This window comes from Lates calcarifer, linkage group LG3 (genome assembly GCF_001640805.2).
Source record: "Lates calcarifer isolate ASB-BC8 linkage group LG3, TLL_Latcal_v3, whole genome shotgun sequence".
Classification (NCBI taxonomy): Eukaryota; Metazoa; Chordata; class Actinopteri; family Centropomidae; genus Lates; species Lates calcarifer.
This window is the reverse complement of record NC_066835.1, coordinates 10,731,700-10,743,409: the sequence shown is the minus strand read 5'-3', so window position 1 is coordinate 10,743,409 and position 11,710 is coordinate 10,731,700. Positions and strand designations below refer to the sequence as shown.

The following is an 11,710-nucleotide window of genomic DNA, read 5'->3' as shown; positions in this document are numbered from 1 at the left end:
CAGCAGCCAAAGAGACGCATAGACAAAGGACTGACACAATCTATAGTCTTTAGGTCATTTAATCAAATTGATGTTTGTGCTGATGTTGACATCATCTAGCCTCAGTGTTTTCCTGAATGAAAGAGTAAAACAAAAACTACATTCACACACTTTCCCCCTCTCTCTCTCACTCACTCACACACAAACACACAAAACTGCAATTAACATCTGGATGAAACCAGTTGACCAAAAGAGATTGAAAAACTGGAAAGCTGGCAACAACACTCAGGATTTTGGAGGACAACTGATGTCCTGTATGGATAATTTCAACAGCAGAAAACACAGAAGGCAACAAAACAGTGGAGGTTGTCCGCTGTAAACTATGTAAATATAATGTTCTTCTAACTATTATTTTCACCTATAAACGAGTGGTAACTCTTGGAAACAAATGTAATTTCCCTCCATCACAGTATATTACCGGTGAGTGGTGACCAACTCATTGCTCCTGGAAGACTGTCAGACATTTCAGAGAAAAGCTGATACCCAGTGAAAAGAAAATAAAGGTTTAACACACAACCACAAAATGTTGACAACAATAAAAGTCAGGAAGGAGTGTTGAATGTAGAGATCGAGGAGTGAGGCCTTGGTTTTTCTTCTCTCACACAGGAGTGCTTTCATACCCTTCAAAATAAAATAAAAAATCTTAAAAATCACATAAAACAGAACTTGATGGGTGAAGGAAGAGGTAAAAAAAAAAAAGCTATTCGCTGTTATCATAGTTCTCATATTAGGTGTCTTTTTTCCAACTTTTAGTTTTCAGACTCATTTGGCTCTAAAAGCATCTTAAAGGACGAGACACGCTTTCACCGTCACCTCAGTCCTCAAAATAAAAAACACTAAATCTCTCCCAGCATGTTTCTCACTCCACACTTACTTACTTTACACATACAACCCCATCTTCTTTTACTGTACCACCCACATCCCCCTCCCCCCGACTTTCTGGCCCTTCACCCTACACCCTGATCTGAGTCTTACACTCAGTCCCGTCATAGCTCATCGTGGGCGGCGGCTTCATCTGCTTTAAGCTTAAACTCTGCCTCTGTGATTTTTCCATCTCCGTTACGGTCCTGGTTGGAGAACATGTTGTCAATGATGCGGTAGGGATCGAAGCCGGGGGCCAGGCGTCCTTTACCATCGTTCACCTGCCGCAGGATGTAGTCAGTGAACTATGGAGGCAAAAGAGGGATAAAGGAGGGTAAATCAAGGATACACAGACAAGTTGTTAAGGTACAAAAAAGAGGAACAATCGGTTATCACGCACCTCAGAGGGCTCCACCTGCTTGTCATCGTTTTTGTCCATCTCAGAGAAGAGATCAGGTGACACGTCATCGTTCCAGATGAACATGTAGCCTTCAGGAAGTCCTTCCTCCATGTCAATCAGCTCGATGTCGAACACCAGCACAGCGCTCCCTGGGACTTCATCAGCTGTGTGCACACACACACACACACACACCACACACACACACACGCAGTTGAGAAGATGACAATGGTTGTGCAATTTGTTGGTGTTTTTGTTAGAAGGTGATTATTTTCAGAGTAAAGAAGAAGAATATTAGGCTGCTGTACACCTGCACTGACAGGAACAAAACAAAACAAAAAAGGGAACTGAGGAGACAAGGAGTGTAACCACAGCTGTACGTGCCGACAAGAAGTACATTATCCTTCAACTTCATATACTCATTTATCATTTATCCATTTCACCATTTATTCATTTTACTATTTACTTTTTTATAACATGTCATTTATTATTTTTGGCATCTATTCTTTGATACCATTTTATCTTTTATTTGACTATTTTGTTGAATCATTTTTGAATCAAGTTTTGAAAGTACATAAGTATATCACTGAACATTTAATCATGTTCTTTTTGTTACTTGATGATAGAGAGTAGATTCTTCAGAATCTCTCTTAACACACTAACTTCTAATTCTTTGTTGTAAAATGAAGCAAAAGACAGAAAGAATCAGAGTTTAGTACAATCTAATAAAATGCAGCATATCATGTGTGGTATACAGGGTGTTTCATGTATGTTTTTACTTTTTTGGAACGTCTGAGGGTTTACAGATGTTTTCACTGTTAAGAATTCCCCTATGCATGTTAACCTTTGGGGTTCATGTTTAGGGTAAGAGTCAAGAATGTGAAACCTAAACTAGTAGGGGTTAAAGGTGAGGGTTTTCTCTCCCTTGTCTTCTTTCTTTTGAAAATGAAGTCATTAAATAAGGTCCAGATGTTTTTTATGGATCATGTAAACAGCCAATGTATATATACTGGTGTTTAGAGCTGTTAGAGAGAGAGATCCATATTGGGATCCTCTCACAGGCTACTGCAGTGCTTGTCCGATGCTGAACTACTTTGTAATAAACTTCTATATACAAGTAAGTCAGTGTCAGCGGAGATCTTCTCTTCATCACCTTCACATCAACATCACCATCTAATATACCACACATGAAAATAGGAACTGGATTCAAACCTAAAATGCTCTGTATTATGTGTGTTATCACTTCTCAATTCACACCCAATGTCTCCCTCGTGGTTATTAATATGGTTAATTTTAGAGAATAGGCTATCTCACTGTTCTCAGGCCGGGGTAAAATCCACCACACCATCTGCTGATGAAGATCATGCAATATGATCAAATGGTCCAGAGCAGCTACTAAATGAACCGTGTGGGGAGACTGTTGTGTCAACAGCTTGAATTTAAAAAACAAGAAGTTGGTCAGAAAGAAAGTACATTGGAACATCTGCACTTCTATGACGACAGAGAAAAAAAACTCCTTGTACTGATGATCCATTGATGTAAAGCTCCAGAACTGTTACTAAATGGATCTTGTAGTGAGATGTAAATCAAAGAATTTTAATTTCTTCTTTTAAAGCTCTCATGTGTAGGTTTTTTTGTGCATGATTATTAGAGTTTTCAACTTATTCTGATGGCATAACTTTTGCAGAAAAATGATGAGAAATGAGATGCAATAAGCTCAATGCTAATATCAACATGCTAATGTAGTGTATAATTTGTCAACAGCTATGTGATGTGCAAAGAGTGAAGTGCCTCTAAAGAGAGAATACTGCAATACACTAATGATCTTAAAGGAATATTGTGTGGAAACGGTATTATCAATATTTACTGTATGATTCAAAGAAAATATGTGATATGTGTTAAAGGTCACCATGTGAGAATATTAGTGTTCACTGCATACAATACATACTTTGTGTAATCCATATTAAAATGTGAAAGAGACATATAATTTTTTTTTTTTTTAAATGATACAAGGAAGAGTTAAGAAATAATGGTGTAAAAATTAAAGATAACTTAGTTATATTAAAAAAAAGAGGGACAAGAGCCAGTACAGTTTGGAGCTCTTCTGGTGTATCATGTATGCACTGTGAATGGTTCTCAGGTTTCTTTGTCAACAAATAAATTCTGCTGCCTTGGATACTGCCGTCTCCTGATAATTTTTGAACACCTGAATCTGGCTGAAGATTTCTGATCGCAGCCCAGTGGTTTGACCCAAACCACGTAACTAACACGTGCATAATGACAATGCTAATGTGCTGACATTTAGCATGTATAATATTTTAGTTTAATGTGTTTGCATGCTAACACTGGCTAATTAGCAGTAAACACAAAGTCTAGCTGATGCTGTGTGTGTGTGTGTGTGTGTGTGTGTGTGTGTGTATGTGTTTACAGTTGTGCGTGACTTACTGACTCCTCTCTCCCCATAGCCCAGGTGGGGGGGAATAACAACGTGCCTTTTCTCGCCGACACACATGTTCATCAGCCCGTCCTCCATCCCTGGAACCACCTGGTTGGCTCCCAGGACAATGTCGTATGTCTTTCCATAATTATGCCTGAAACAGATTGAGTCTGAGTGAAACTGTGGTGGAAAATTACACACTGACATATGTAGGAGGCATATGTGTCTAGATATAACTATAGTGGTTACAAAACAAGAGTAATGTCTTTCTAATGTGTGTTTAGTGGTTTGAAGCCATGTAGGCAACATGGTGGGTCGACCACTTTGGTATGAAGTATCACAACTACTGGATAGATTTGTACAAACGTGGTTTGGTGGTGACTGTCACGTCCAGATTTTTCAGGAGGTCCAATTTTCCCTTAATATTTCGCACAATATCTCAACATTTAGTTGATGGATTGGCACAACACAATGTCGACAGTCATGGTTCCCAGAGGATGAATCCTGATTTACACTGGGTCAACAATCATTGGATTGATTGCTTTGAAATTTGGTACAAACATTACCAAATTAACAAATAACAAACTTTGAAAACCTAATCTGAGATGATGCAGTCATTCTCTAAATTTATGTTTCTCCATTTTCTAAGATGTTTTTCTTTCCCAGGAGGCCGTCAAGTGTCTGACAGAGGTTTACTCACGTGGAGTCGATGTCTGTGCCATCCATCAGAGAGGCATTGTAGTGATATTTGACAAAGTCTCCCTTCTTGGCTTGCTTATCACACGTTTCTGGCTTGTAAGTGACTGTGATCTGAGTATTGTCTGAAGGGTTGTGGAAGTCAATGATGTGAACGTCAAACACCAGCACAGCTGAACCAGGGATCTTAGTGCCTGAGAAAAACATTGTGCGAAAAATAAAGAAAGAATCCAACGTTAAAAGCTGTAGATAAAGGAGCACAAACTGGGGAGGGGGGATTTCTGGTGCAGTTAAGTGTATCCGAGCATTGCACACACACCTGTGCCCTCTTCTCCATAGGCCAGATGAGGGGGGATGGTGATGGTGCGTCTCTCTCCGACACAGACTCCAATCAGACCCTCATCCATGCCGGCAATCACATATCCTCGACCCACATAGGTGTCATAGGTACGATTACGAGAGTAGCTGTAGAATATTTAAAAAAAAATATATATATATATATATATATATATATTATATATATATATATGTATATATGTATATATATATATATAAAATTACATATTGTTATTATCATACTGCCCCATGCAGAGAAGAAAAAACTCACAGTCAGTCTGGAAACTGGATATGTAGTGTTTTTTTCTCACAGTATACTGTACGGTGAATTATTATTTAACCACATATAAAGGGGGTTTAGGCAGCGCACAGAGGAAAACAAAGAGGAGAAGAGAAAATGACAACAGGATATACAAGTCTATTGTGACGACCAGGTTCAGAGAAAAACCACTGAACTTGAGTTGCTCAACAGTTTGCTTTAGAAGATGTATCTGTGGTTTCTGTTTACACAAACATCAATACAGTGACGTTTTAAAATACCAAGAACTTTAGATTACTGGCAAATATCGCTATGTATGACGATGGAAAAAGTGTGCCACAGGATCACTGTCTGTGAAGAGCAGTCCTGTCTCAGTGCATGACAAGAAGGTCCTTGACGTCTGTACATAATGTGCAAATGTGCTGTGGTTAGAAGAGCAGTAACTGTGAAGAACTTCCTGAGATGTCACCTCAATTAAACTTAAGTTTCCAATTTCTTCAAAAAAAACATATTTGCAGTTTCCACCTACACTGGAAAATATATGTATGTTCCAGTCTAGACTCATTAACTTTAATTTAGCTTATTGTATTGTACATACTGTTGTGTATTCTTTCTATAGCTGACATCATCAATATAGATGATAATAACAATATACATGATATGAAAATTAGATTTTTAATAATCACAGACTTATATTTTTTAATACTTTTAAAGATCTTCATTTTTATGTTAAATTTTACCCTTATTTAGACTTTTAGGGCGTATACATGCACAAGTATACAAGTACAAGTTACCACATGAACTGATTTTCAGTGTTTGGTGGCAACACGAGGGAAAACAGATGAAAAACTGTTCAGACAAAGCAATATAATGATTAGCAAACAGGAAATTTCCCCTGGTTTTTCAGTTTCGACTTGTCTCTGTCTTCAGTGCACAGAGAGATGCTGCCATCCTGAGGATACTTTAAGAACTGCAAATATTAAAAATGTAAAAGCTTCTGAGAAATGAAAGTTAAACCCAGAGAGTGAGAACAGGCCTTCCTCTATCATTAATATGAGGAATATTAAACATGGACACACACCTGGAATCAAAAAAGGTTCCATCCAGTAGGCTGCCATTGTAATGGTAGCGTACAAAGTCTCCAGCGATGCTCTTCCTTGTGCAGGACTCGGGCACCTTCTGATTGGTCACTGTGATCCCATCCCTGGGGTTGTGGAGGTCCAGGAGAATGACATCAAACACCAGAGATGCCTGTCCTGGGATGTCGCTGCCTGGAGAGAAGAGAAGGAGAGAAGTTGAAGATAAGACAAAATATTTTTCTCACTGTAATGGTTTGGACAATAATTTATTTGCCGTTGATTCTATACCCTCATACAGGATGTGATGATTGTATGTGGCTTCTTCATTGTTAGAGATCATTTGAAATATTAATAAAGATATTGCTGTGGAGAAATATTGTTGCCTCTGAACTTATCAATTTTGATTAACCAGATGTAGTGTTTGAGGATTTGCTTTAAAAGTCTTGAAAGATTGATAGAGTTCAGGAAAGATCCTGAGGACAGCACCTATCCTCCAAATGATCAGACTAGATCCACTTGAACTGTGTAGAGAACAGCTCACCAAGGTGTAGAGAAAGCACACAGGTCAAATTAAATCCTTTTTCTATGTGGAATCAGTCATGGATAAAGTTATCCGATGTCAGTAGTATGACTGAGGTGTTCAATGGTGTCATCAGACCCAAGAGAGCATGTCATCATCAATGGTGGTATAGAATGCTCAATATCATGAATCAGCTGGGCTGATATGGATGGACTGTCTCTGCTGAGTATTTAAAATGTTTCAGAGCTGATTTGATAAGATTTGTTTGGAAAGGAAAGGAAAGGACAGGACAGGACAGGACAGGACAGGACAGGACAGGACAGGACAGGAAAGGAAAGGAAAGGAAAAGAAAGGGGGAAAAAAAGACCACGAGTTCCGTGAGAGGAGTCGTGAAAGCTCCCCTTTAAGGGGGCTCGGCACCGTGACGGAAAGACCGAGCCTACCGCATAAAGTCCAGACCACGTACGCTCTTGGCTCTGAACCTCAGCATCAAAGAGGACTCAGCCGCCGGGAACACCGCGAGCCTAGTGCATGCGGGCTTCCCGGCGGACCTCCACCGCACAACGCTGGGGATGCGTAGCGGTGGGTGCAAGAACTCAAGGAGGGCGGGGATAGAGCCGAGAAAGGCGTTCATCCGGTCACCGGAGCTTTCCACTTCTCCTCGTGGGAGTGTGGAAGTTAAACTGAATGCAGCCTCGCCCTCTATTTAAAACCTCTCAGCCGCGAAATTCATGACGTCACAATGACGCATTCTGTAGAAATCATCGAAATGCATTCTGGGATACTGGCTGTATACTTCAGTGTAAACGGCCTCCTTAACCGTTCGTTTAGTAGGCGGCTGGCTGTGTTCGAAACCAGTGACGTTTCAGTGATGTTTATATGATGTGTTCAAAGTCAGTGACGTGTAGCCATTCACATGTTATTTTTTTCAGATTCTTACATTAATTGTAATCCGCATACCTACTATTGTCTTGTGATAAAATAAAACTAAAGAGACATATTAAGCTGGTCGTTTATATTCATATGTCCTGAGTGAATTAATGAAAGATCAGAGTTTGCCCAGGACACAGAATTTCAACCCATTGTTTATTGTAGTGACTTACATGAATGGCATTCATCTCCTCTTTGTTTTGTTGAACAAAACAACGGTTTCACACTGATTCTGGATTAGTTTTATCAAACTTAAGTTGACTTAACTTAACTTGCTTGAAAACTTCTGGTTCTGGTTATTTTACAGGACCAGTTTCTGTAGTTGTTTTTTTCTGTGCTCCTCTCACTGGTTTGAAGTAGTTGGGGCTCAGTTGGAAGAAGGTTGCATTATTAACGTCCACATCTCAGTCTAGCAACATTTTTTTCTCTTTAATTTTCTTCCTTATTTGTGATCTGTCATGTTTGAGGCATGCATCATCGTTAACACTCACCATCTCCATTCTCTCCATATCCAAGTGAGGGAGGCATAGTGATGATGCGTCTCTCTCCAACACACATTCCCAGCAGCCCCTGATCCATACCAGCGATCAGCCAGCCAATCCCGACGTAAGTGTCATATGTACGCATACGGGTGTGACTACAGCAAAGCATGGATGGAGGAGAGAGGTTACATATATGTGCATGAGTCTGTGTGTTCATGTGACTGAGGTATATAATACAGAACACACCTGGAATCAAAGAGCGTCCCATCCAGGAGTGTGCCATTATAGTGGTAGCGGACATAGTCGGACACTTCCACCTTCCTGGAGCAGGTGGAGGGTGTGTGATAAGTGTTGATCTGGACGCCGTCCTCTGGGTTCCACACATCGAGCAGCAGGACGTCAAAATGGAGGATGGAGTCTGGAGGGATGATGTCACCTGGAGGGGAGAGAGAAGTTATTCAGTCTTCAAACAGCAAACAACACTTTTCTGATCTCACTCTCACACTTGTGGAAGGTAAAATGACCCAGAGTTTGTATGACCACTGATATCTCTGTCCTGTTTGATTACAGTTTGAATAATTAAAGCCTCAGTTTCAGTCAAATTCATGCAAGTATTTCTTAATTCCAGCTGTTCAAACATGAGCATTGGATGTTTCTTTGCCATATATGTTAGTAAACTGAATATCGTTTAATGCTGGACTGATTCTGGACACAGTCCTCACCAAATAAATTTAATAAAATTCTGCAATGAGTCCAAGTTCCCCAAACAAACCCATCCCACCTAAGACATTTTTGAGACCCACCAACACCAACCCACCAACAAGTATTTAACAAAAATCACACAAACTTCACATTTTATTTGTTTATTTAACAGTTAAATGATATTTTCCTTTCTTTACTCTGCCAGTTAAGTAAGTCTGGTCAATACTAAATCCATTTTAATATCTAAATATCTAAGAATCCTGCCTTTAAGAACCTAATAGGCATAGTAACTGTGTAAATGCAAAAAAAGTCTTTATTAAACCCTCAGATTTACAGAGGCGTCACAGAGAACATGCCTCTGGTTTCCTCTGTAGAAGCTATAACCTTGTATTGAACTGCAGTGACTGGTCAGTTAGAGCTGCACTGACTCACCCACATTTATTTTGATGAGTCTCAGTCAGCTGTGTTTGCAATCGTGAGCATGAGCAACAACTGTTATCTCTCACTGTATAACTCCTCTGTTATATCACAGAAGCTCCACAGGTGTACAGCAGATATAGTTGAGGAGAAGAAGGTGAAACTGAAGGAGATGGGAGTGGGAGGAGGAGGTGGAGGAGGGGTGCAGGGACTGTGTGGGCGGCAGCCGTTAAATCTTCACCACTGATGAGGTGGCAGGTCTCCTTCCGGTTTAAATCTCATTCTACCTCCTCCGAAATCTCCCCTCTCTATTTTCTTCCCCCTAATAAAGAGCAGTAGTGGAGGACACAGCTTCAGCTTCTACCTGTCCACACATGCCCCTTCTTCTCTCTCTCCCATTATCTAAATATTTCATGCACACACACACACACACACATACAAACACACTGATGCACTGGTCTCCACATGTAAACAGAGCCTTAACATTTTTGTTCTCCTCACTGCAATCATATACAAATATATCAATATTTTAGGACGCAATTCAGCCGAAGGTCTCGATCCAGTGCAGCTTTTACTCTGACCTGCTTCCTGGTTTGTGATGTACGTCTGACATCATTCAGCACGGACATTTGGGAGCAGCCCACTTCCTCTCTGCTTCACTCTAACACAACTCAGAACGGTGATGGCTGTTCTTTTTGTCCTTAAAGTTTCAGCCAACGTCCGACCAAATTCTCTCATTGTTACGGCTGGCAGTTCCAGCTGTGTGCTCACTCATCTGCAGATTTATAATGACTCCTTACAGGAATAAACACCAGCTTGTCCACAGAGTTTCTCAGACAACACGTTTCAGTAACACACACTCAAACATACACACCGTATCCCTGCTTTCCATAGGCGAGGTGAGGCGGGATCTTGACCAGTCTTCTCTCGTTGATGCACATCCCCACCAGAGCTTTGTCCATCCCTTGGATCAGCTGCTTCTTACCAACAAACACATTGTAGGTGCTGCCACGGTCATAACTGAAACAGATACACGTAAACACGTTGCTGATTTATATACCTGTAAGGACATGAATGACTCAGTACACTCATTCATTTCCTCACTTCAGCTGTAAATATCAACTACTAACAGAACCTGCTAAAGGTTTTTATTAGTGACCTCCACTCCATTTGTTGTGGAGGCTTAAGTATCCATGAAAGTAACAATTTGGGGAGGAACAGTTAAACCTTTACGTCACATTGACATTGATTCAAATAAATCTCAAGAGTCCAGGAGAGTCAGGGGTCACATTTATCAGAATGAGTCAGGAGTGAGTGAATGACTGCACCAAACTCTCTTCAGATTGATATGATGCTTTACACTGTCTTGATGGTGATGTGATGTGAGGTCATACAGGTACACATGGCCAGATTAATATATCATTGGGGGTCTATGCAAAATATTTGCCGACCTCTAGTGTGGAAATGTTCTATTTTTGACTTTATATAGGAATAAATACAACGAGCACAGAGACCTTCTTCAATATAGGGCCACACAATTATCTAATTCTGCTACTGTACTATATTATACTGCTATACTAATACTACTCAGTTGATACTACAACTTATGTATTTGAATTATATAATAAATGTGCAATTAATTTACCAAAATTTCCAAAAACAGTGGCCATGCAGTGAGTCTGGGGCTTCTTGGGCCTTTGGAGGTTTGGGGGCTTTGGACAGCTTCTCACTTTGTCCTGTAAGCCAGTTTTCCAGGTACACTACTGATGACGAAGTCAGTGGTTAATAAAGTAAACAGGACTTGAACACCAGTGTGATCACATTAATCTACAAAGTCTGATCTCAAACTTTCCATCTGATCAGTGGATGTGAAACCTCTGTTAGAGAAGTAGTAGAGGTAGTTTCAAAGCTGGTGGATCACGTATACATGGATCCAGAGCTCAGTCAGCCCGCTTGCCTGCGTGGCTCACAGGAGCGAACCACTGAACGCGCACTTTTACGCATCGCGCACGCTTCTCGCACGGTGCAGCCGGTCGCCCTGCACGGTGAGACTTAAACCGAGAACAAAACTGACAGTACTCACCTTGAGTCGAACTTCTTGCCGTCTGGGAACATGCCATTGTAGTGGTACCTGACATAGTCGCCTACTTTGACTGCGCGCACGCACTGCTCTGGCACGAAAGTTTTCTCAATGAGGATGTCGTCTAACGGTACCGGAGGAGCGTTGCAGGCGGCGAACGCCACCAGAACCGAGAGATACAACATCCTCTGCACGCACTGGATCATTTTCACTTCCGACAGACGACTAAACGATGGAGATCACTGCGGGTTCGGCCTGTGCTTGTGTGTATGGCCTCCCTGCTCCCTGCTACTTCAGTTTCCTCTACTTCTACTCGGACAGAAACTCCTGCCCAGGGAATGATCACGTGTCAAGCCAGATAAAAATGCACAACATCCGGTTAAACTTAAAAGATTAAAACCTCGTCTGATGACTTAAATGTCACGTTTTAGTAACTGGACGCAGAAAAACAAGACTGGAAATATATGACCTAGTG

General features: G+C 40.8%; 1 protein-coding gene across 1 annotated transcript; it reads right to left on the bottom strand.

Annotated features, from left to right (window-relative positions):
• Nucleotides 1-43: 43 nt before the first annotated feature.
• fkbp9 (FKBP prolyl isomerase 9) lies at nt 44-11,578 on the bottom strand. The gene is made up of 10 exons (XM_018697590.2): nt 11,239-11,578; nt 10,030-10,175; nt 8,283-8,472; nt 8,046-8,191; nt 6,107-6,296; nt 4,750-4,895; nt 4,435-4,624; nt 3,743-3,888; nt 1,301-1,464; nt 44-1,205 (listed from the first exon to the last, which is right to left on the bottom strand). The coding sequence occupies exons 1-10, from the start codon at nt 11,439-11,441 to the stop codon at nt 1,026-1,028; spliced, it is 1,701 nt and encodes a 566-aa protein (XP_018553106.1). The 5' UTR covers nt 11,442-11,578; the 3' UTR covers nt 44-1,025.
• Nucleotides 11,579-11,710: the final 132 nt, after the last annotated feature.

Coding starts and splice junctions, on each gene's coding strand:
- fkbp9 (XM_018697590.2), bottom strand. CDS start 11,441: ATGATCCAGTGCGTGCAGAGGATGTTGTATCTCTCGGTTCTGGTGGCG. Junction 10,176..11,238: donor GGCAAGAAGTTCGACTCAAG/GTGAGTACTGTC, acceptor TATCTGTTTCAG/TTATGACCGTGGCAGCACCT. Junction 4,896..6,106: donor GGAACCTTTTTTGATTCCAG/GTGTGTGTCCAT, acceptor AATATTCTACAG/CTACTCTCGTAATCGTACCT.